The sequence below is a fragment of the Thunnus maccoyii genome, chromosome 17, assembly GCF_910596095.1.
Source record: "Thunnus maccoyii chromosome 17, fThuMac1.1, whole genome shotgun sequence".
NCBI classification, from domain to species: Eukaryota; Metazoa; Chordata; class Actinopteri; order Scombriformes; family Scombridae; genus Thunnus; species Thunnus maccoyii.
In genome coordinates, this window is record NC_056549.1 from 16,532,212 (window position 1) to 16,558,613 (window position 26,402).

Below are 26,402 nucleotides of genomic sequence, written 5' to 3' on the forward strand. Positions count from 1 at the left end.
TGTCTTCTTTTTTGTTCTTCCTTTTTTTGGGTGGAGGTTAGCATAGGGTGTAGGCAAAGGCGTTTGCTTACTTTGACTGTGAAATGAGCCTCCTTATGTAAAAGCATCGGCTGTAGTGCTGGCCAGCGTTTTATTTACCGTGACTCTCTCACACCTGATACGGACGATGCTAATTGCAAGCAAATGGTTTTGCTTTGGTGCATTTTGGTGTCTTCAGCCCCCCCCCCCCCTCAAGCAACCTTGCATTCATGCCTGAGAGGAAATTTGGTTTCCCATAATCCAAGTGATCAATTCTTGCCAAACTTACTGCCAATTATTGGTGGGCACATATTGTATTTGTGATAATATCTGTTGCTACATTTGCTTGATTTATCATAAGTTGTTTCCTTCCAAACAAATGTTAATATCCTTAATGGTAGCTATTTTCAGATCCAGGAGGGTCTATCCCCGAACCATCTGAAGAAGGCTAAGCTCATGTTTTTCTACACCCGCTATCCGAGCTCTAATATGCTAAAGATGTTCTTCTCTGATGTCAAGGTGAGACAACATGTTCACTTCTTTTACTTCACAATATCTGCCAAAAAATTTGCCAAATATCCTCCATTATTTTCCTTCTTTATTTTGGCACACATTTCTGTGACTGTCTCTGCTTTGCTATTTTTAAAGTAATTTGTTCTACCATAATCTTCTTTACATGGTGACTGCTTTTGCTCTGTGTATGGATAAATAGGACTCTTCTACCTGTTTTTTTTTTCTTTTCTTTTTTCCACATTTCGTCCTTGTGCTTTTGCCAACGCACCTGTTTTAAAAGGGGAAGTTTGATTTATTAATTGTGATGTGCCAGCTTCAGTTACCATGAACAGTGTATGCTTGTCTGTCTTGAAATGAGGCCCTTTCCCTCACTAAGTTATGGTTTTATGCAAAAGATGAAAGAAGAGGAAGTTGAATGGGTTTACATGAGGGAGCTGGAGAGCCTATGAGTATTCTAAAGATAAAGAGCGGGATGAGTAATGGAGGGGTGGAGAGGGCAGAGAGGAGGATGGAGCCTAGAGACAGAGGAGTGGTTATCTGAGCAGGTGTAGGGAGGATGGTTTTATAGAGGGAGGGGAGAGGGGAAAGAGTCGGTTTAGGGGAACATGGCAAGGATGAGCGTTATCTCCACTGGGAGTTTAATGAAGTAAATTTGGAAAACAAAGCACAATATGTAAGCTGCACAAAAAAACAAGAACAACAACACAATGGCCGTTGTGGTGTGCACGACCGAGTTTATTGGTGTTGTTGTTGTTTTGCGTGTGTGCCCCTTTCGGACCATACGGAGGGGTAAACACTGTGACAGATCCAGGCCATCTTATTCAAATCAGAAGATAAAGGTTCCCTTTTCTCCCAGCTGCCCCCTCTTGGATGCCATCGCCACCAACTCACGGGTCACATGACGTTCTCTTAGCACATGATTGGTTAGGATGAAAAGGGAGCACATGTTGGCAAAGCGAGGAGGCACCTGTAAATTGTGTTTCATTAGAAAAGTCCTCTGATATTACAGCATCCTACTGATTTTACATTGTTTTGTTTTTATTTTTTGCTGTTAAACAATTACAGCAATAATTACTACTAAAGGTTTGAACCACTTTGTGTCACTGACTAATCATTCCTAAGGAGGTGGGCTCATCATGAATGGCCTCATCAGATACTTAAACAAGGTCAAGATAGTTAAGGGGATTATGAGTCACATTGGTTTGTTTTTGTTTTCAGTAGAGGACAATAGACTCAAGCTGTAAGTTTGTAGACATGTATGGGAATGAGACTGACTATCTAATTATATTCAGCCAGCGCGGCCTCTTAGAGAGTGGCTGTCCTCAGACAAAAGTCTTGAAGGCTAATCAGGTCTTGACTAATCAGGTCTTGACTGTCAAGAACCTAATGAATGTGGGAAGTGGGTTGCCCTAACAAATGTGGGACGCCGTAGCTGTTGTTCCCCTCAATTAAGCTCCTTTTAAGACGATTGTGACAATTTTTGACTTTTGGTGTTTTTGAAATGTTTTGACAGATGTATCATAATACCATTGTTGGGGCTGCTAATGACTGCCTATATTATCATCCCAGGCGCTTTAAGACATCTCATTATAATGGCAGATATTGTGTTGATGCATGGTGAATAATTATAACAGCTTAATGAACAGATTAGATAAAGATACTCAGTCTATTGATAAAGTCAGCTAAAGTTCTTGTCAACAGATTTAGTGTTGATGTACTGTATGTTAATTATAGGCAGTTTGGTCATTTATATACTGTAGATATATATTTTCCTCTCATTTCAAGCAAACAGCCTGACACACATCCCCTGCTTTCTTTGTCTATCACTCTGTCGCTCTTTTAGCTACGAGCCTCAGTATTTGGGCCAGTCATGTGCTGTAGAGTAACGGAGGTCAGGAGGGTTTTCCCTTTTCTATATGTCATTCCTTCTCTTTTCTTTTTTTCGCTGATGGTGTGGCATGGTATGTGTGCCTCGGCGGGGCCGGGGAGAAAGAAAAGCCAGCCGCTGGATTTGAGTCGCCGCAGTAACAAAAGCCCGCTTTCCAGGGCCGCTTTTTGTGTGCAGTCAGCCAATAGGCAGCCGGAGATTATCTCCCACAATTCACCCCTGCGAAAACAGGAAACGTTGGAAAGCCCTGATGACTGTGAAGGGGCTTACGAGAGAGGGAGGGAGAAAGAGAGAGAGAGAGAGAGGGAGGCCCGTGCAGGCTTCTCTGTCTTTCTGCTCTCCTCTCCGGTTGTTCTGGATGTAGCTTAGCACTCTGAGGTCATCTGTGTGCTTTCTGCTCCATTGTTGACCACTATGTCAGGGAAAGTGTTGGCCAGAGACACACTTTGGCTTTGCATTTAAATGCTTTTCAGTTAAACATTTTTTATCCTAACAAACCAAAAGACAAAACTGTAAAACCAATTTATTCATCATATTAATATATTAGCTTATGTGTGCAGTCAAAGCTACTGAATATTTTGGCAAGCGACTAATATAGTTAAGACCAAGAATACTTGAGTGTTTTCCTATTCTGGACTTAAGTATGCGTCTGTGCATGAGCAGAACATGTGTGAGTGTGTGTGTGTGTGTGTCACTTTCTATCTTGTGCTGTTAGCACTAAGCGCTGACCTTTCACAGGCTCTTGAGTGTGAGTGTGAGAAACACGCTCTCGCTGTCTCTCTCTCATCTGCCTCTCAGCCAGGCACACACACACACACACACCCAAACACACACACACACACATCCGTATACACATTTACATGCTCAAACGCAGTGTGTCGACCGAGCGAGCACACACACACACGCTCTCACACACACATTTTCCTCGCTGCATCTCATGTCTGTGCTGGCTGACCCCTGCCAACTCTGATTAAGGAGCTGCAGTGATGTGCTCCTTTGAACCGATTCCCTCCTTTTACACTGAACACTCTTGTCCTTAGCCGCTATCAGGGGGTCTGTATCCCCCACCAGCAACTTAATGAACCAAGACTGCTGGAAGCTGCGGGGGGACTTGCCAAAATTGAGTCCCTGAGTGTGTAGAGTGAAATTGATGCGGATATAATGGAATTAGTACATGTATGCCTACGTACAGTAAATATTGAATCTTTTGTGTGCTCTGTGCTGTGATTGAGCCACACTTCAGTTCAGTTGCACAGACCCTAATACATCTTCTCCCGAGCTGACGGTTTAATAAAGTAATCCTTGTCCAAAGTGACAAATCTATCCGTCACTCGGCTGCAGTGACACCAAAGGTCTCCGGCATGAGCAATGGTAACTCTTTCGCCGACTTTAATCTCAGTATGTTGCGCTCAACCTGGCACGCGTGCAGATGCGTGTGCGCACACACGCTCAGATAGATGGGCAGCAATTCACTAATGTCTCAGATTCACACCCTGTAAGACTTGTTCTGATCTTACATGGGAGCAAAGGTTTATACCGTCGTAACTGGAGAGGCATAACTTGAGTGAAATGGTGTTTTTGTGCTCTGTCACACTCCGACTGTCTGCTACATTGTGTGTGTTTAAGAATAGCCCCGTGCAGCCGATGTATTTGTAAGTGTCAGTAGTTTGTTTGTTTGACGCTCCGATGTCACGACCCCAGCTTGCTGACTGCTCACGTTCCGACCCTCTGCCCCCACCCACAGCAAAACGCCATTGTCCGACGGCGCTGACCTGCACCCGTCCTCCTCTCCTCCCTCCCCCCCCTCCCTCATTTCCCCGTTTATGCTCACCCTGCACTTTAGGACAGCCACCATGCTACCCCTCCTCTCCCCCTGCACACACACCCTCCCAAACCCCTGCCAAACAATGTCAAGCGGACTTATTCTTTTGCACTCCGCCATTATGTCATCTGCTGATCATTCCAGAAAGGCACGGCCTTCTCCCTTAGCCCCGTCCCACCTTGGTCCAACTATCCGCCCTCCTCTGATTCGTCAACTTTTCTGCCTGTCTTTCCGCTTCTGTTGCCTTGCCCTCCCCATCTTCTCGTGCTTGCTTGCGTGTGGTGTGTGTTTGACCATCCCAGATCGTGAAGAGTGTGTGTGCATGTTTGTGTGTGTCTGTGTTTTGTCAAACAATAGCCAGAGCCTAATCTCCATGTCAAAACCGCTCTGCCTCCCCAGCGAGCAGTCCGCTCAGCGTTTAGTAGCGTTTTGTCCCCCCATTCTTCCAGCACCACAAAAAGAGCAGAGGGGAGGGAGGAGTGAAGGCCTATGTGTGTGTGTGTCTTTGTGTGTGTGTGTGGACGAAGGGTGTGGATGATGGTTGGGGGATACCAAGCTTTCAGAGGCCAGAATTTTGAAAGCAAGTGAGATGTAATTTAGAGGGAGTCAACAAGGAAAGAAGTAGAAGTGTTCAATCTGAGTGTGAAGTTTTTGGTCCAGAACATTTTAGGGTAACTTGACTAGGCGGCTATCCTGAGCCCCTGAGGTCCTTATCTAGCATTTGGATGTTTAGACAGTGTGTTTTCACTGCTGAGACCAGGCGGAAAAAGAGCCGGGACCAGCTGAGGCTCTTAATAGGTTTACTTCGCCCTATTGAATCCAGTCGAGCGGCACAGATCAGATAGCCACAGCCTTCTCCACAGAGCTTATCATCTCTCTCTCTCTTTCTCTCTCTCTCTCTCTTATTTTTTTGCTCTTTTTCTTCTCCTTTCTTCCTGCCTGGGAGGTGCGGAGAGGGGAGGAGAATCAGGGTGTAATTGGTGAACGGGGTTAAGTACATGTTTGAGCCCCCTGCGGGCCAGGGCGCTTCAGATGATGACTTAATCGTTTTTCTGGTCAATTATGTGTTTGCGGTCTCACCCCCCACCTCCCCTCCACCTCTCCCTCCACTCTCAGGGTTATGATAGGGGGGAGGTCTGCTCCCAGTGGGGAAGATGAACCACACACACCCTCACTCTCACACACACACACACACGCTCTCCCCCTCCTTGCTTGCTGTCTTACTTAATGTCTCTATTATCTTCCCTCAGTCCACGACCTGTGTTCTCTCTTGCTCTTGTCTTTTATCTTTCTCCCTCGGTTTCTTTGCACTCTTTCAAGTTATTGCCTCATTTCTCGACTCCCTGATGTGAAATGACATGATGTCAACCTCTTGTCTTCCCCTTATACTCACATTTATGGCTTAATAAGGTTTAGACATGCTAGTCTTCCTCTCCTCTTCTGCTTGCATGAAAATGTTTTTTGGTTTTTTTTTTGGTAACTGTTTCTTTTTTTTTTGTAGTTACATTTCCACTCAAAATGTCTTTGGCTCTCACTCTAAATAGCGCTAACTCCTCCTCATCTCTTATTCCAGTTTAACCGCTGCATAACCTCCCAGCTGATCAAATGGTTCAGCAACTTCAGGGAGTTCTACTACATCCAGATGGAGAAGTTTGCCCGCCAGTCCATCAACGACGGCACCACCGGAGTCGAGGAGCTGAGCGTCAGCCGCGACTGCGAGCTCTTCCGAGCCCTCAACATGCACTACAACAAGGCCAACGACTTTGAGGTAAACACCGGCACATTTCAGCAATTGAACAAATCATAAAAGCAGTCCATATCAAAAAACGTTGAATTTCACCTGATACCTTGTGATGCACACGGGTAGTGTGACACCGTCTCACTGTGTCCTCTCTGACACCTCCTCACTGTGACTGTTCTCAGTGCTGAGTCTCTTATACATCCTGCTACACGAAGTGCACCGCACAATGATGTATATGGTGGAATTAGATTTTTCTAAAGGCCATTAAAATGTCAGGAACTTGCATGGAATGAGGAAGAAACCTTAGTGATACCTTGTTCTTTTTGCCTCTTCCTCACTGTCAATTTCCCCTTGGTGGTTCTTAGTCTGTGTGTGTGTGTGTTTGGGGGGGGGAGGGTTTGAGAAAGTTAAACCACATTTTACTTCCCCGTCCTTATTTTCCTCTTGTCTGTAGTGAGATGTTTATGTGTGTGTGTGTGTGTGTGTTCTTGTGTGGGACTGTCTTCCTGTATATTGTAATCATAAATTCTCGGCAGGCAACTTCACCTTTAATATGTTTCATTTTTCACACTTCTCCTTTTACCACCTTCACGTGTGTTGTCAGCTGTGTGTGTGTGTGTGTGTGTGTGTGTTTGTGAAACATTTCAGGATCACCAGCACTCTCTCAATGTCAGCTGACAATAGACCTTTAAAAGGCTTGTGTTAAGAAGGACCTAGAGTGATCTGGGTTTGTGTGTGTGTGTGTATTTGTTAGAGAGATCGAGTCTATGTGAGAGTGTGCATGTGTGTGAGTGTTTTGTTGTTGCTGCATTTCCCAGTGTCCTGTTCACCTCGAAGGGTACAGCCGTCCCTTGGACCGGCCTGGCATGCTGGCAAAGCACTTCTCCAGTGTGTGTGTGTGTGTGTGTGTGTGTGTGTGAGTGTGTGTGTGTGTGTGTGTGTGTGTGTGTGTGTGTGTGTGTCACTTTGAGGGGGAAAAAATCTCACTGTTATCAAGGTTAAGCGTCCTACTGTTTTAGTGAGAGGAAGGGGAGAGAAAGAGGGGGAGAGGGGGAAGAGGGAGATGGATAGATAGGGGATAGAGGGTGAGAGCTCAGAGACAAAGGAGAAAACGATGAAGGGAGGAGGGAAAAAGGGAATCGAGGGGGAATGGAAAGGGGAGAAAGAAGGGTAGAAGGAGAGAGGGGGGAAAAGAGAGATGACGTGTAGGAGAGAAGTGCCCTTGTGAGCAGTGGGAGTTTTGCAGCGCTCACATTTAAAGTGCTTCACTCTCTTTCTCTCGGTTTCCGTCTGTCTCGCTCTCTGTCCGTTATTTGTCCACTGGGGCTCTTCTCTGTGCACCCAAACACACTCACACACACACATGCACACGCACACACACACACACACTTCTCCACATCCATCTTCAACCCTCTTAAGGGACGCTTTGAAAGACTCTAGAAGGCAGAAGCACTTGTATATGAGGTCTCAATAAGCCCAAAGTCCATCAGAGCAAAGCACAAAGAAAAATGACATGATTCCTTCTGTTCAGCGGCTCGTGACTGGTGCAGGAATTATTTCTTTAATTCAAGAGTAGAGTGACCCTTCACCTACAACCCTGCGCTGACATTTTACATTTAGCAACTCATTTAGAGTGACCTTAAACGGTTGTAGAAAAGTTTCGCTTTCACACCACCAACAGTTAAAACGTACCACAGTATGGAGGGTATTTTTTAAAAGGATAATAACAGCGGGTGTTTCTTTTTTTTTTTTTTTGGTTTGTTTGTTCCAATCATTTAGGTTTCCTTTTTCGTGATCCTGGAATCAGAGCTTGTTCTACGTTTTCATATCAAATTATGCTCTGCTTATGGTAAATCACCTGACACCCACAACAGGAAGTGGAAGTGCCTTTTGGGGAATAATCTAAAAACACACAGCTTCACAAACTCGTCGTTAGTTGAAATAGCAGCTGAATTCATAGAAGGTTTAACTTTTTATGTACCTTAATAATAAGTAAATGTTTTAACTGTATGAGGCTTTACTTGGAGCACAGTTGGGCCAAATCATAACTGTAGGCAGACACAAGATATATATAACTCTAAATGACTGTATTCTGTATTCTGAAACAAAACAAAAAGAGATTGTTAGACAGGTTTGTGTGACTCCTTTAACCACAGACAGGCCAACCTCTGACCTCGCAGGAAAGAAACTCCCAAAAAAAAAAAAAAAGTTTGCACGTAGCACTCAAACATATATCCCGTAACTGCCCAAACTGACCTCAACAGCTCATCTTTTCCTCTTGCATTTTTCTGAAGCATAAATTTCCCATCACACCTCAGACAAGACTATCACTCTTCTCCTGGCACCAGGAAGCTACTGTTGAAACAGGCTTAAGGGGAACAGCCTATTTGCATACATAAATGTGGAAATTTGCAAGAAGACAGGCAGAGAGGAAAAGAGTGAGAGAGGGCAGGTGAATAAGTCTTCTGTTGGCCGAGGAGCTGCTGTGGGGGAACGAGGGTGGAGGTAGGGAGGGAAGGTGTTTTGCATATTAAGGTTTTTTTGCTGGGCAGGTGTCTGAGAGATACAGGAGCTGATTAGAGTTTAGCACAAGGAAAATTTGCCCAGCCATGCAAATTCTAACCCCCCTGACAAACCAACCGCCTTGGTGAGCACGAAGACTCTGCGTGTAAGTGTTTGTGTGTGGCTTTTGGTGTGTGTGTGTGTGTGTGTGGGTGTTATTTGTGTGTGTGTGTGTGTGTGTGTGTGTGTGTGGCCGTGTGTGTTTGTGAGTGCGGGTGCGTGGGTTGTGTGTTTTTTTGCTGTTTGATGTTTGTGTGGGACTTGTGTGTTTGTGTGTATTATATATGTGCATGGACACATTTGTTATGTTTTTCCATCTTATATGTGTGTGTGTGCGTGTGTGTGTGTGTGTGTGTGAGTCATAGAGGTAATGTGGAGATGGAAATGTACTGGATGTGTATCAGGATGCCCCCAAGGCCCTTTTCTGTGGATCTCTCCCCTTTCTCCTCCACCTCCTCCTCCTCCTCCTCCTCCTCCTCCTCCTCCTCTTCCTCCCCTACCTGCCTGCACCACCACTTGAAACAGGAGCCTACGCAGATTCAGCAAGCACACACACACACTGAGTTTTCCCTTTGCCAGATTCTGCATCATCAAAGTTCCATCCACCTTGGTGGCGTCTTTGGAATGAATATGTCCTCTGTTTCAGTAATCGCACACACACACGTAGACACACACACACACACACGTAGACACACACACACACACACGTCTGTGGCCTTTCTTGTTTGATGCTAATCTGCTCTGTCACTGTGCTGGCCTAATACGCTCCCCATCTCCCTCCCAGCTCCTCTTTTGTCGCGATTGTTTCCCCCTTTTCCTTTCATATCCCTCCTCCCTCACTCCCTCTCGTCGTTCTCTCTTCCTTCTGTTGCCTCTCTCCTTTCATTCTTTCATCCTCCTCTTTTGCATGTCTTCCGTTATCCCCCCCCCCCTCCCTCCCCCCTACCTCTCCTCCTCCTCCTCTTCTCCCTCGCTTTTTCCCCCCATTAGGAAGTTTTAATGGCATAATTGTCACATTCCTTCTGGCACAATGAACACCAGCGGTAATTAAAGAGCTTGCCGTTAATTACCTAGACCCCAGCTCTACTTTCCTCTTTTCTCAGCCCCCCTCCTGATCCCCTCTCTTTTTCTCTTTCTTCTCCGCTTCTCATTCGCTCCGTCCATCACCATCAAAGTCTTCCGAAACACACCCGGCCTCCCAAAGCCTTGACTTTGAGCAGGCAGCGCTTTCATGTGAGGACTCAAGTGAAAACTCTCGCTTAGTGTCCTTTTCTTTTTTTACTCCGCAGCCCCCTCTGTCTGTCTTTGAACCCCCAATGACAACACACATCATCTTTCATAAGACAGGAATGTGTGTGACCTGGTAATGGGTTAGAGGGAGAGAGAGGGAGAGAGAGAGAGAGAGAGAGAGAGAGAGAGAGAGAGGTGGGGTCTGATAAAGAGGCAGTTTTATGATGGCTCTGGGAAACTCTCAGATTTCCATAAGACAGACTAGGCCAAGTTTCCTCTGTCAGTGACCACTCCTCCCACAGAGGACACACACACACACACGCACACACTCATCTGTACACACAACTCTGCGTTTTAAAAGAGGAAGCCCCTATGATCTCTATGTGAGAGGGAGGTACCGGCGAAAGCAGTGAGAAGCCTTCGTCCACACACACACACACACACGCACACACACACGCACATGCAGGTATCGTGTGTCCTCCCTTATCAGCTGCTCTTTCTCCTATTGGAAAAATGTCTCACTTCTTTTGTCCCTCTTCCTCTTTTGTCTGTCCATCCATCTGTCATCATTGTATTTGAATTGATAACGCCCTTCCATGGATACACAATTATCAGCTGTGTTTTTATTTTGTTCTTCAGCAAAACAATGACAGAAAACTTTTGTGAAGTTTGACTTTTCCGCTCCGAGTTTCCTTACTTGGTTCTCCCCCTCCCTCTCCTCTGCTTTTTCCCTCTATTATCTCTCTTCCTCCCTCTTTTTTTACTGCTTTTCCTGCCACTGTCTCTCCATCTCCCTCTTTCTCAGCTCTCTCTCTCTCTCTCTCTGTCTGTGTCTCTCCTACTCTCCATCCATTACAAGAGCCACAGAGAGCTGAGAGCAGATGCTGTCTGTCCAACTGCCTTGCCCCATAGCATTGTGTGCTTCACCTCTCCTTCCCCCCTCTCTCCCTCGTTCCTCCTCTTCACTTCCCTCTCGGGGCTCCATTTGTTCTCCACCCAGAAAGGCTAATGTCTGTTTTCTCCTCCTCCTCCTGCTTTTCCCTTCCCTGTCTTACTCTCCTTCATTCCTCTTCTGTTTTTTGGGTTTCTCACCACATAGGGCATGGTGTGTTTGTGTGTGTGTGTGGGGGGGGTGAGGGAGGAGGTGTGTGTCTTTGACCGGGGTTCGACCTCTGGGAATTTGAGGTGAAAAGGTCACAGCCGTTGCACTGGATGCAAAGGGAAAGATAGAAATACAGATGCAGACGTAAACATGCATAAACTTCCACAAGTATATACACGCACACAGGTGTGCGGCTCTCAGCGAAAGGCTCTAGGGTTCTCTTTGAAAAGCGATTGAAGACAAAAAAGAGGTAGAAGACAGAGAGAGAGAGAGAGATGAAAAGCACGCAGTATAGATTTAGGTTCAGAGCTGCCAAAAATACTACCAGTACAATTTGCCAGTGGGTTTATGTCAACAACACACACGCACACACACCTCCCTTTACCCGCATTCCCCCCCCCTCGTACCTACAGTATCTCCCATCATTCCCCTGGTCTCTCTCGCCCATTGAGAAAAGGTCTCAGAGCACCAAACTCCCCTACATTTATCATGCATGCATATTACAGCTGCGCAGCACGCTGTCATATACAGCAACAAATAATAAGTACAAGTACTTGCTGTCCTTAAATACACACATGCACATGCAAGCACCTGTTTATGAGATGACACTCACTATGAAGGCAGTAATAATGACCTGAGGAGAGGAAGCCTCATATCTATCGTTTTAAATGTAAACTGCACCTCAGACTTGATAGATGATCATAAATATAGATTGGGACACAGAGTACAATAAGAAAATACGATACACTCGTACTCTCAGATTCTTCAAACATGTCACAATACTGTAGTCATGAGTATATTAGAATTAATAACTAAGGGATGCTGATTGGCTTAAAGGGTCAGTTAACACAAATAACAAAAAACAGATTTTACTTCTACAGGTTTTGAGATATTCATGTCGTTCACAATATCTGACTTTGCTCTAATACAATAGAGGTGATTTGGTGCCCAAAACATGTTTGTTGAGAAACTGTGTCCTTATTTCTCTGGATAATTAACTGAACAAGCGAACAGTGAAACTTTGAACAGTTCATCATTGGAACAACTTCCTACTGAATAAATAGTCCCTATGAAAACTGTAGACTGATTTTTTGTTGATTATCTGGTGCAAATCTTGGGCTCATAAAACCAAAACTATCTGCAAGGCAAGATATCACTGGCAGTAAGAGAGAAGATTGATTTTTTTGGGTGACCCTTTAAAGAGAGACTGATAACAACACAAGTGAGTTCGCTATCATTAAAAAAGATACTTCTCAACAAATCTTCAGATATTACCTTGGACCTTCACTCCGCCATGAGCGTCATTTGCAAGTTGTCTTATGGCTTTTTGATTCTCTTATTGAGAAGAGTTAGGGAAAGAATAGAAAGCAGGATCATCTGCTTCTCAGTGAATAGCCAGGGGCTATTGAGGGCCCCCGCTTGACGTAGCCTGACAGGTCTTTTCTTCACCATGTGGTGTGTGTGTGTGTGCATGTGTGTGTGTGTGTATGTGAGAATAAGCCACTTTATTCTGCGCACTGATTAAATGACCAGAGCTGTGTGTAGAGCCTGAGGGCACCAGGGGTAGCAAGGAATCACTTAAACATAAAGAACTACATGATCCCCTTTTTCCTTTTCTCACCTGCTCACACACACACACACACACACACACACAAATATATCCTCTCACTGCGCTCGTCCAACACTTGATTCTCCCTCCTCCCTGCTTTTCCATCAGTACTCCCCCCTCCTCCTCCTCCTCCTCCTCCTTCCTTCTCCCCTCTCCTCCCTCCTTCTTCCCCTCCTCCTTCTGTCCCTGGTCACCTTGTGAGGGGCAGCCTGCTCTGTGGCACAGCTGCTGATTATGTCATTATTTCTGGACCATTTTGGTCTCCCTCCGCATGTGTGTGTGTGTGTGTGTGTGTGTGTGTGTGTGTGAGACTAATGAAGCATGGCAAAGGGACTCATGCCAAAATGACCAGGGCGTGCTTCAGAGCTGCAGATGTGTCAGAGCACACACACACACACACACACACACACGCTTCCCCTTTTCCCTTTTGATGCCAAACTCTCCCTCCTTCAATCCAATCTGCAGTTTATTATTTTTCTTTCTTCTCTTGCCATCTTGTTTTCTCACTTGCCCTTCCTTCCTATCTCCTTCTATCCATCCATCCTCCCTCCTTCGCCGCAGCTACTTGCTCTCCATCCTTTATTGTTTGCCCATCCACCCACACCCTCCTTCCTCCTACCCTTCTATTCTTCCTCTCCCTCCCTCCCTCTGTTCTCCTCCTCTCCAGATGTCCTTTTCCTATCTTCCAGACTCCCTTGCTCCTTTCTTTCCCTTCTGCCTCCTGCTCTCTCGGCCTCCCTGAGCCGGGCTGACTTCCTGACCTCCAGAGGCCCCATTACACTACTCCATGACCCCCCCCCCTTGTTTAGATCCCTTTCTCTCAGCCTGTGTCCCTCTATCTAAGCTCAGACAATGAATTTTTAAGTCTCTGAACAAGGGCTTGAACTGTGATTTCTGGGTTCCCCTGCTGTTTGCTTCTGTGTACAGATTATTTTTATGTCTGTTGTCTGTAATTCTGGCTCAGCTTCATATAAAGCCAGGACCCGCATCACAACCCCCTATTTCTATAAACCAAAGGGGAGGAAAGAGATGTCAGAAGAGGCCCCTGACATGATATGAATTCACAGCCTGTGTGTGTAGGGGTGGGGGGGGGGGGGTTGAGGCAAGGAAGAGTAGAGGGAGGAGCGAGGAAGATGGGATAGGAGAGCGACTCCATCAGCGTCTTTGACCCTGTCCTGCCCTTGACTCCCCGGCAGAGGTGCACCTTGAGAAGAGCCCATGTGACGCTAGTGGCTCACGCTCGCATACACACACCAGACGGCAAGACACACACACGTATACACAGCAGCCCCCTCAAGGCTTCATTCTCTCAAGGCTATCAGTGGAGTGAGGGTGGCTGGTGTTTGCTCAGCTTTGAGGTCTGTTTCCTGTCCCAGCAGTCTCCTAAGCACCTTTACAACAACTTCATGAATGAGAGATTTGAAGAATTGAGGAGAATCTAGGGGATGTGTAAGGTTGTGAAACCAAAGAAAGTGGGAGAAAAAGGATCCACTACAACTCTGTCCTTTCTTTTCCTCTCTAGTTGTTTGGACTCTTCAGCCATGGCACAGTCTTATCAGCAGGAGAGGGGGTTGGGGTAGGAAGAAGGGGGACATGGGTTGTGTTTGCCCAAAGTGACAGTGTGGGCCAAGAGCTTATCAAGGCCTTTGTAGATTATTGATCGGAGCAGATACGTGAGGCACCGGGGCCTATGTGTGTTTGTGAGACAGCGTGTGTTCGAGGTTCGGAAAGCTCTGGCTTGACTCACTGAAATGTCACTGGCCTGCTCAACTTCAGTTTCAACTCTTGTTTTTAAACGTGTGTTTCACTGTTAGCGGAAGTGAGACTAATCTTAAGATTCAGTCACTTTAAAGATACATATTACACATCAATGCCAGATGACCCCACACAGATTCAACACACTACAAAATCTATAAATTCCCTGTCACACACACACACACACACACCTTTACGGTGGCCGAAAACCATGGGAAGTGTTGATGTTCCCAGGCTTAGTTGGGGTTAGGAATTAACCTAGCTGGCAGTGGGGGCTCATGTTGTGTCCCTGCATTTCATCCTTCAAGGCTACAGCTCACTAGCACACACACACACTCAATTACACACACATACACGCACAAGCCTTATCTTCCAGGGTCTCGTCTTGTTTGGCCAACACTGTGCAAATAGAAGGTGCAATACATCTCCTGACAGTTCCCAAAAGCAAGGGGGGGAAACACGTTGGCCAAACAAACAGCCAACCCTGAGTCACCGAGAGAGAAGAGATTTCTCAGGCTTTGCCGAAACACATGCAAAGACACACAAACACATACACTTGCACACAGTGTGTGTGTGTGTGTGTGAAACAGTAGCCTTTATTTGAAGGCTCGGGCCTCTGGCTACCTTTTTAAACGTTTGTCTAAGCAGTCTTAAGACAGGGGCCGCCGCTGGAGTGAATAGCTCCCAGCAAGCCGTCCACAGGCTCCTATTGTCCTCTGTCATATTTTATTATCTCATCAAAAAGCAGGAAATCCGATTCCCTCTCTCTGAAAAAGAGCTTATCCTTCTGTCTCAAAGCAACCTGTCACAAGAGAGAGAGATGGAGAGAGGTGGAGAGAATGGAGGAGAGAGTTGTGAGGGAGAGGGGGGGAGTCGGTGAATGAGAGTGATTAACTGCCTCATCGGTGTCTCTTGTCAGAGAAGTCCCTCTCTCTTTCTTGATATTTACACAACAAACAACACAATGCAAAGGTTAGGGACATATATGTGTAGAGACCAGCTTTATGCCTCCTCTTTTTTTTTTTTTTTCTCCAAATCAATCCCCTTTGCTGGTTCTTTTCTCCCTTTCTCTCTCTCCTTCTGTCTTCCTCTCTTCATATTGTGTTACACAGGGGGTAGAGCTACAATAATATCTCTTTTCATGAAAGCTTTTGTTTTTTTGGACCCCCTGCCACACACACACACACACACACCTTCCATCCTTTCTGTCTTTCTCATAGCCTCACACCTTCTCTCCAACAGAACTAAATCGCTTAGTTGTCTTAAACTTCCTGCCACACAGCCCCTGACATGACATGGCTTGTGTCGTCATCTTCAAAATTTTCACACAAAAATGTTTTCAGGTGAAAAAAAAACACAGGTAAAGTATGCACCTAAGGCTAAAATGGAGATTTTTTAAAAAGTCACAAAATTTAGCCGGCTTAGTGTGGACACACTCTCAGTCACCTCGTTTGCCTTTTCCAGGCGTCATTCCTTACACACAACTCTCCATCCCTCCCTCTCTACCATTTTTTGTCCTCCTCCTCCCTCTCTCCCTCCCTCCCTCCCTCTCTCCTCCCCTCTTTGTACATCTGTCCTTTAATTTTGGGCTCTGCTGAGAAGTTGTTAAAAAGCCCTATGAAATATGTATGAAGGATTGTGAGCCACGCGATTGGCCCCATTTACCGGACAGCAGAGCGAATGAACGGCCACACTGGATAATCCCCCACAATACCTCTGGAACAAAGGCCCAACAGCTGACCCTAGAGAGAGAGAGAGAGAGAGAGAGAGACAGAGAGAGAGAGAGAGAGATGAAGGGGGGGGGCGGGAGGATAGAGTGGGACAAGGGAGGGGTTGCAAACAGTTTAGGCTCACTGCTGGTCAGGAGGCTGCTCGCTCACATACACAACTCACACGTACTCACAAAACAAAGGCTTACGGGACAGGAATAACTCCCTCTGTTCTGTCGCTGCGCTCTCTCTCCTTAGACTCTTCTCAGCCCCTCCTTCTCTCGCCATCTCTCTCTCTCCCTCCCTCCTGTTCTCCCTCTCTCGCTCTCTCAGTCAAGAGGATCTGAAATACCAATACCCTTTTCTCCTTGACATTGCGTTCTCCTTGCAGTCAGCGTTTTGCTGTCCTTTTATAGTCAAAACGTCAGGAGAAATTCCATGCAGGAATATTCTTAGTAATGCGGCACTCCCTGCGTCTAACGGCTACGGCGCTGCGCTGCACTGGCCCGTTAGCGAGGTCTTTTGGGAAAAGTGTGCGCATGCCCGTACGCACACATACCACTCACACACAAAGTTGCCCTCGCGCCGGGGTCATTGTGCCAGTATTTCAGAGACGACAGCAGCCCAAACAATGAATTATATCCACTTCTATCCCACCCGGGGGGAATTCAATATTTGGGGAATTGGGTTAGCTTGTGTTTTCTCTCTCTCTCTCTCTCACGTTGTCAAGCACACACACATACACACACACACACACATAAAGCGCACAAGCTCCTTATTCACGACTCACCTTTTCACTCGAGCAGTGGACAGAGATATGCACACACACACACTCACACACCAGACACACGGGCATCTTAGCCTCCATTCATCACCCTGAGGGGGGCGGGTGGCTGTCCCATGTGTGTATAAGTGTGTATATGTGTGTGAGAACAGACATGCCTGTGTGTGTGTACATGTCTGCGTGTGTGTGTGTGTGTGTGTGTTCCAGTGGCCACTAACCTTGCTGTGTCCTGACACTCCTGATGAGTATCTGCAGGACACTGGAGGAGAGGAGCGGAGTGGAGTGGCACTGTCAGGCATTTGAGCAAGCTGCTGCTGCTGTATATGTGTGTGTGTGTGACGGTGTGTGTGTTTGTGTGTGTGTGTGTGTGTGTGTGTGCGTGTGCGAGCATCAAGGGAGGCGGGCAGGGAGACAGTCAGCATTATCCAAGCAGGTGACCCCTGAAGGCTGCGTCGCCCTGGAGCTTTGAGTCGAGGAAAGAGACTCAGCCAAATACACCAAGGTAGCTTGTGTGTGTGTGTAGCGAGCATTATGTAGAGCTCTGTCACAGTACAGGATGTGTCATCTCCTTGGCACAAGGAGGTGTGTGCGCTGGTGTGTGTGCTCACGCCTGTATGAGCGCGCGTGTGTGTGTGACAGAGTGTTGGCTTGGGGGAAGGTGTCACAGATCTTTGCCAGACTAATCATCTCCATGGTGTCGGTGAGCGCTGCTGTCAGGGACACTAAAGAGGCGGCGTGTCTCCCCGTTCCCAAAGCATTTAGTACTTCCTCTTTCGCCAGCACCTCTCCGCCGCTCTTCACTCTGCTCTGTTGTCTTGTTTGGTCACAGATTTACAGTAGGACTCATAAAGATGTGACGCTCGCTGTGTTGCGGGGAGGGAAGTGGGAGGTGTGAGAAACCAGAGAATTCGCAAGAAGTGACTTTTCTCAGGCCGACACCTCAATCGGCTTTTAAGGAAGTAGATACTCAAGAGACGGGAGATTTATGGTTTTACATCCACTGTCAGCATAAGGATAGTGCAAAATGCAATGATGTGGGAGAAGTTATTTAAGTCCTGTTCATTTTTGGCACAGACAATGTTAAGTGACTGGCAGTTGGAGCACTTGGACGGACATGAAACTCTCTCGGTTGAATCATCATGACAAATGATGAGCAACTGCAGTAGAAAATATCTGGCTCTTTAATAAAAAGTCAAAAAGGTACAAGCCTGTGTCCATAAAAACTTAACGTGACATTAACTTTGACTCTGAAGGAGCGTTTAAGTAAGAAATATCCTGACAGCGAGTGGAAGCTACAGTTACACATTGTAGAGACCTGATAAAACATTTTTTTCAGTTTGAAACAAATAACTTTCAGACTTTGAGTCTATTATTGATGATTTTGGCCTCTATGGTGCAATGTTTTGTTCACTTTTGCTACTAGAAACCTTTCTGACTGGCAGTGGTAGCTGAGGCTCATGGGTATCGTAGTATTTAGAGCCATTCACCATACCAAACTGACTGGAATGGTTATAATGGTGCGGATGAATGACCATGTCTTTCTTTCCTTTGTCTTTCAAGGTCCCTAATCGCTTCCTGGAGGTGGCTGAGATCACACTGAGAGAGTTCTTCAACGCCATTGTGGCCGGCAAAGACGTCGACCCGTCCTGGAAGAAGGCCATCTACAAGGTCATCTGCAAACTGGACAGCGAGGTCCCCGAGATCTTCAAGTCCCCCAACTGTCTCCAAGAGCTTCTACACGAGTAAATCGATTTCTCCTCCTCCTCGCTCGACGCTTTGCGCTTTTTTTTTTTTTCCTCTGGTTTCATAGAATTTCAGAATGATATTCTCTTTTGTTTTATTTTTTTCCTTTTCCCCACTCTACTTTTGATTTCCTGTTTTTTATTTTATTTTTTATTTTTTGAATGTATGAAAGTTATGAAGTAGCATTCCCAATCTGAAGCCTCTGTGGCAGTTCCTAAATGACCTAGCTATTGTGTTGTTGTTCTTATATGATAATTATCATGATGGTTATTATTTGTTTTGTTTTTCTATGATTCTGCTGAACTGAAGAGACTCTAATCTTATTGGGTGTTTTTTGGACCGTGTGAACCCTTATCCGTTTGGCCTGTTGTATGATCAACACTAACTAGGTCCTCAGTGTGTGGAAGGAGTTTCTGAATTACACTACTAAGAACATAGGCTGGGTTCCTTATAGACTTCACTCGTGACACCCAGGGGTGTCCCTGCAATCCAGTGGGTCTCCCACCCAATGAACTGTCCCTGCAAAGTGGGTGCCCAATAGACTGTGCTACTGAAGATGTCCCCAAACAGGACAGTCACACACACACACACACACATGCACACAAAAACCAGGCCTAGTGAGGTTATTGACTGGACTAAGACTGGGCTCGTGGTACTGGTCTGTACTGGTCTGTGGGACTTGGACTGGTTTCAAATAGCTACTGAGCTCTACCATGTTTTGAAGTGTGTTTTCCCTGCAAGTAGGGCATTGTGTTTATTGGGTGTACATTATTATTTTGATGATCATTATTATTGTTGTTTATGATTATTATTATTTGTCATCACTGCTTGCTGAAGATTGGCACTTCGAGATTTGTTTGTCCCTTGATGCCGTTGCAGAAAAAAATAAATTATTGCTATTAATATTATTCCAAAAGAGTTTAGATTCTGAAATATTTTGCCCACACTTCCTCCTCTCCTCCCTACTCTGTTTCTGTTTATCCGTCACTGAAGTGAACTTTGGATCTGTTTTCTTTGTTTTGTTTTGGTTTTTTTTTTTTTTTTTGGTGGTTGGGGTCTGGGGCAGCATGCCTGGAAAGTGTTTTGATTTTGGGGGTTTTAAAGTGGGCTTCTCCATTCGCTTGTAGTGACGAGCCTGCACTGCATAGGACCAGTCTGACGATGCTTAGAAAAGGAGTTAGGATTACAGAAAACACATGAAGTAAACGGTGCAGAAGAAGTGCGGCCTTTTAGTGTGTCACTTGCTGTCTTTTTAATGGCTAAATTTCTGTAGCCACTCCAGCTTTGGCAAGTAAACTGCTGCCACCGAAAGAGTCATTTGTTCAGCTGTCAACAAAATTGTTCATCTACTTATCTGTTCAGGATTGGTGAACATACACAATAATAACTGCATAGTTTTTTGTCTTTTGTATAATAAGCACTATTTTGACTGAAAGGCTCATGTGTGAGATGCGGTCAGCCTGTGTATATGGCAGGCTTTCATTAACCTATACAAGGTGTAAATTACATTATGAAGTTATTTCAATAGCAGTTGATACTTGAATATATCACAATACTGTGGCAATCTAAAGTACAGTGTCGCTGAAACAATAGATAATTGAATACATATGAACAGAAGCATCATAGAGAGGAAGATAATTCAAGGAGGGCAAAGAGAGAGGTGAATAAAAGCTGAAACACAGGCGTTCATTAATTTAGCTTCGAGTGGAATTTTCCCCACAAACAACACACACACACACACACACACACACACACACACACACACACATATAGCTCCTTCCCTCCACATTCACCTGCCTTTGAGTGATCTAGCTCCTCTCTCAATGCAACAATACGAGGTCGAAGGTGAGCACTCACCCCAGGGGTAGATGGAGAAGCTCTCAGCACTACAAAGAGCGGGGACAAAGGCACAGCGCGAGGAGCAACATGCACCTGAAACCCTCCGCTCTGTCCCTCCGTCCCACACTGGCAGCTTTTAAGACCCAAAGTGTGATTCTGTTTAAGCCACTGTGCAATGTCAAAAAAAACGCCATTCCTTTCACTTCTACCTGAGATTCTAATACCAGATTTTCCACTTGAGTTGTACGTGTATATCTATAATTTTATTACTTTCATCCGCCCTCTCAGGCTTTTAAGAATTTTTATAAGCAATTAGTCTTAGCTGCCCTTTTGATGAGGTAAGTTTGATGCAATGAGAGGGCCAGAATACTTTCTGGAGTGCGTGCGAGCTGGCTGTTGATCTCACCTTGGCGACATTGGCTTATAGTGTGTCTGTGTGTCACAAAAGATCAAAAGGGGCAGGTTGCTTAACCTGCTGACTTGTCTAAGCGAGACAAAGCGCCTGACAAAAGGAGACAGCGAAAGACAGAGAGCTACTCCCTTCATTATCTCCCCCTTCTCCTCCTCCTCCTCCTCCTCCTACTCCCCCCACCCCACCCCCGGACAGTGTTCTTCTTAAGATCCGGAGCCCTGAGAGAGCAAGCCGGACACCTTTCTCACTGAAGGATGGGCTAGGCCCTGCATGTCTCAGAGTCTCAAAGCACCAGCCAAAGGCTCTAAAGCGCCGCAAACAAAGGAGAAAGGAAAGGACACTTTTATCTGATGCACAGATTATTATCGCTCCACACCCTCCCCCTTCCTGCAACCCCACCCTGAAGTTAAAGAGTCCCTGCGCCTAAAAAGATTAATTCAGGATAATGAAGATTTATGTGAAAAAAAGGATTAGAAAGAACCTTAATACCGCGTTGAAAATATTTTTGTCAAGTTTTCCTTTTCTGGGGTCGTTTGATTTTTAGCATAACATTATTAAAATACATATATAGTCTTTTTTAAGAATTGTAAAATACAAATCTATGGGAAAAAAATATATACTGTAGTGGAAGTTCTTTGGAAGGCACTGTTAGAAATTCTTTCATAAAAGAAATCTCGAGGGTATTTTTAGTGACGGCTTTGTTTAAATCTGTATTCTGAATAAGTGAGTTGTTGGTAGATTAGGAGCAATAGTTGTAGGTTTTTTGCAGGTTTTGTGACCAGTTTTCTTTTGGTTTCTTTACCTTTTTGTATATTGTGCTGAATGGCTGTCTTCTCCTTGAGATCAGAAAAATAAACTTGGAATCTGTTTTCAGAGTATGAACTATTGTTGTTGCTACTGTAAATACTGTCAGGATGAAACAAAGAATAGCTGTACAGTTTTTTCTATTATCACTCAGAGTGCTATGGGGGTGAGAGTGGTTAAAAAAAGAAGGATGAAAAAAAAAAAAAGAGAGATGACCCGCTCTCTCCGACTGGACTCATAACCACTCTTCCAAAAAACCCACAGAGTTTTTTTTTTGTTTTGTTTTTTTTTTTCCCTGCCATGCCTTTAACGGGGGTCTGTTTCCCGTCGGCAGTGCCCTTGAAGTTGCACCAGCATCCGTTTCTTTAATTTTTGCTGACAGAACGATGCTTTATAGGCTAGCGGTCGGGTAATGATGATGTCACGGAGTGGCCCGTTGGCAGTCTGTGGACCCGGTCTCGTCCAAAAAACAAGGGCAGACGCCGCCGACGCAGCTCTAGATTTGACCTGGGAGAGAGACAGGAACTCATTGTCATCAGAAGACTAGTGTCATGGAGGGGGCACATATTGTACAGTAACAGTTTAAAAAAAGAGACTGCAGACAGAAAAAGCGATTTATACCCTTTTTTTACTGGGTTCAAACTGTTGGGAAAAGTTTGGACTTTTGTGGAATTTCTGTACGCTTTGCATCGTGCGTGCGTGTGTGTGTGTGTAGATGTATATGAGTGTGTGTCTGTGTGAGAGAAAAGACCTATTATGAGAACCTGTGAACCAGTGAGTGACACAATTCTCAACACTGTGGCCCCTCCCCCACCCCTGGGATCGCCATCCTGACATGTAAATGATTCTCATTAAGCGTTGGCAACGTGGGTTTGGTGTGTGTGTGTGTGTGTGTGCATGTGTGTGTGTGTGTTGCGATAATTTCCTCTGATCTGTTTTCTGACCTGTTTGAAAGGGGTTTTTGTTTCTTGATGCTTTCAGTAATAATTCTTTTTTTTTTTTTATTATTATTACATCGCTCCTCTTTTTTTGTAAATATCAATGATGTGGACTTACAGTGATAAAAACTGCCTTTGTATAACTTAGCAATATGTTATGTAAATAGTGTTTTGTTGATGCTTTTTGTATGACATTATTATTCGATGCTAGTGCAGTAATTCCAACTGGAACAGCCATGTTTCAAATACAGTCTGAATAGTTACACACAGATTGTAAAATAAAACTCATGACATGGCTGCTTTTTTTCTGTTATTGGTGTCTATTTGTCTTGCAGATTTTGTGTAATTTATTGGTTTAATTTATCCTAATTTATTTGATGTTGTTTTCTTTTGTTTTTCAAACAGGGAAGGCTGTACTGCATTTCATTAAGTAGAAACCAACTTTAAAAGATTTTAATCCTACCTAAAAGTGAATTTTAAAAATAGTATTCTAGCGTGCTCATTCGATGATAAATGGAGATCTTGGCAGCTAAATGGAACTGGACAGTTTAAAAAAAAAAAAAAAAAAAAAAAGGTTGTTATGTTTTTGTTCCTGGACAGGGCCGAGGGTGGGCTAGAAAGCTGAAACTAGTTTGAAGCAGTTTTGTATTTTCTCTTGAGATTTTTTCCCCTGTATTGCTTTGGCCCAGCCCAAAAACAACCAGTAGTCAAATTGCCTTTCGTGCCTTCACCCTCTATGAACTGAATGTATGTGCAGTATATATGCAAGCTTGTGCAAAATGAATAAAAAATGGAAATAAAAATGAAAAAGAGAATAGAAAATGTCTGATGTTTGTCATTTATTTATATCATCTTCCATTCATATACGCATGGAAAAGTGTGTGTGTGTGTGTGTGTGTGATGGGATTATTACTAATGCTTAAGTTAAATAAAGATACAGTATTAAAAAAAAAAAAAAGAAAAAGATAATTTGTTCGGTGTGAGTGAATCAGAGCTGCTCTGCTCTCTGAGTGATCCAACACACTAATGAGGGGTTTGGCTACAGAGTGCCAACCTCCCATTCTAGTTTTCTCCACAGGCTCCACAGACGACTGCAGATGCCGCCTCATCAGGCTAAATGCAACAATTGCCATGCCCAGGGACACACACACACACACACACACACACAGAAATGGCACAATGAAATTGTGTCTTCAACCTAAAACAGTTGAATTAAAAAAAACTGAAAAGTTTGAAAAATTTAAATTGTGTTTTGTAGATTTACTTAATAAAGACAATAAATAAATGTTTAGATAAAAGTTCTTCTTTGAAAGACAAGCCTCTTAGAAATGGGGTTTGTTTGAACTAATTAATTGTATGTGTGTGTGTGTGTCTGTAGTTGTTTAAACTAGTGAAATGTTTGAATGTGCAGGTACATAAAAACGGTTGTAAATCCAGGAGAATCTCATTTTCTTCTAAAATGATTTCAAAGACATATATCAGCAACAAAATAAACATCCACAATTACCAGAATAGATTTTGATATAAGATACATCTTTCAAAAAAGACTTATATTTTACATTTTGTGTTGCTGGTGAGTTTGGAAGTCAGTCCAGAAAAAAAGAGAATATCTTTAAAAGGGTTGGTGTGTTTTCTTTGCATCATTTTCCTTTTTTCTCATCATGACCTCTGTTGTACTTTCCACCACGCCTGAACGTTTTTCTGTTCCTTTTCTTCCTTTGTTCTTGCCTGACTGCCTTTCACTCTTTTTGCTTTGATGCTCATTTTTGGAGTTGCTTCTTTTGTGTCTTTCTTGCTTGCTTGCTTTTATTCTTTTTTTTTTTTTCTCTCTCTCTCCCGTGTTCCTTTTCCCTCTTGTCCTCCGCCTGCCTCCCTCCGCTTGCCTTAACCGGAGGCTACAGCTCCTTACGTTGGGCTGAGACAGCATCTTTGTACAACACCGACCGTCTGCTCTGTAATCAAATACCATCTGTCGCTACATCTGAAGACTCACTCTCTCGCTTCTTCCACCACACACACACGCACGCACGCAGGCACACACATGTACATGCACACACACACCACATCTGTGCTTCCCACTCTTGAACAATGTGTGTGTGTGTGTGTGTGCGCTTTTTATGTACAATGACCCATGTACTTACAATCATTCCACCTGATTCATTCTTGGCCTGCAGGGAGGAAGTCACTAGAGTCACTTTCACCACTTCCTGTTTTTTCCACCTCTCCCGCGGGGGGTTCAAAGGTCATTGTCTTCAGGTATCCATGTTTGTTCTGTGGCCCTGTGTGTCAGCAAGACCTTGGCTGCTGTATCAGACAGGAGATAGTGGACTTTAGCTCTTCAGTCTTAGATCAACGGCCCACTATCTCAGGGGCTGCCAGCCTTTCCCAATGTTTGCCCAATGTTTGTCCCTGCTCCGGCACAGAAAACGTTGACACGGTCCCCAAGGTCCCTCTCCAAGCCCCTCCTCCCTTCGTGGTCACTTGTTATCACACGCTCAGGTTCAAGAACATTTTGGTGTTAACAGTGTTCATTTGTTTTTGTTTTTTTTTCAGCAGTAAAGATTTCTTTAAGCTTTCATCACACACTTTTTTTTTTTTTTTTTTTACAACACTCCAACCCAATAACAAACAGAAAAAATGTGATAAACATCACCACACACAAGCACTGATGTAACTCCCCGTGCAAGGGTGACGAAGAAACACAACGACTCAGGACCTCATTTCGATTTCTTCTCTGTGCGATCCTCCTACCAACGACCAAAATGAGCTGTCCATCGTTTGAACCATTTTGACACCTACTCCTGCAAAATGACTGTGGGCTTGAAACTAAAACAGCACAATATTATTGGTTTTTCTCAGTCAGAGGACTTTTATGTACAGAGGATGGTAATCTGTATGTATGTGTGCATCTCCTTTTATTTGCTTAACAGTGCAGTTATTTTATTATTGCGCCTAGAATTATATTTTTCACAGAAAAATGACTCCAGTTTCAATCAAAAGCCATGAAAACAGATTTACACATTGCTCAGATGGATTCACTCTGCATGTGTTAGTAATTAAACACTGGATTTCATCTATTGTGGATGGAGCAACACACTGGTCTTATGCTCCAGAGCCACTGGCACAGTGTAGGATTAACTCTGGGTTGCCCACATTTGGCATCAGTGATGTGGACACCTAGTGGTCAATATGCGCAGCTTACACTCAAATGTCTTCATCATCCCGTCCTATTCTTTTTGGTTTTGTTTAATTCTGTTTGTTCTTTATTCTCTCTTTATTCCTAATTTCATTGTTCTTCCTGTTTCTATGCTTTTCATCCCCACATCTCTTGCGTGTGTGTGCATTTGTTTTGTGGAATTGAAAGATTCCAGTTGGAAAGATCATTGTGCCCCCTTTTTCCTCCCAGCCTCTCTTTCTCTTTCCTCTCTTCTCTCTCTTTCTCTCTCTCTTTCTCTGGAAGGCTCCAACGCAACTGGAGCCTCGGAGGCTCAAGAGAGGAGCCTGGGAAAGGAGGAACAAAGGGCCGTCCGTCTGCAGCCATCACCACTCCGCACCTCCTCTCTGCTAACCCCCCCCCCCTCCCTCGCCTCTCTTCCCTCTCCCCACTGGCCAGCGCCCCAAATTAAGACTTCAGACAAGAAAATGGGCTCACTAAAAAAGGGAGAGAAAGAGAGCGAAAGAGAGAGAGAAGGAAGTCCATAACAAGCCAAGAGGAGCAGAGCGACAAAGCCTCTGTTGTTGGATGGCAGGGCCCCTCTGTCGCTCTGCGAGGAACTGTCACTGTGTCAACTTGGACCCCTTGTTGTGAGGAACACAAACACAAACCATAATGAACGCACACACAAAACATACACGCACAGACAGAGAGCGAGCTGCATGCTTGCATACACGCCGCTCACACATTCACAAAAAAGCGTGAACGTATAGTGTGTG

General features: G+C 44.7%; 1 protein-coding gene across 4 annotated transcripts in view; it reads left to right on the plus strand.

The window, feature by feature from the left end:
- Positions 1-23,276, plus strand: part of LOC121882623 (prospero homeobox protein 1-like) — a 37,251-nt gene extending 13,975 nt beyond the window's left edge. For all 4 annotated transcript variants that reach the window (XM_042390992.1, XM_042390990.1, XM_042390991.1 and 1 more), the window contains exons 3-5: positions 430-537; positions 5,815-6,009; positions 18,294-23,276. In XM_042390992.1, the coding sequence (XP_042246926.1) occupies positions 430-537; positions 5,815-6,009; positions 18,294-18,479 (489 nt within the window). In that variant the 3' untranslated portion in view covers positions 18,480-23,276. The remainder of the gene's footprint in view (positions 1-429; positions 538-5,814; positions 6,010-18,293) is intronic.
- Positions 23,277-26,402: the final 3,126 nt, after the last annotated feature.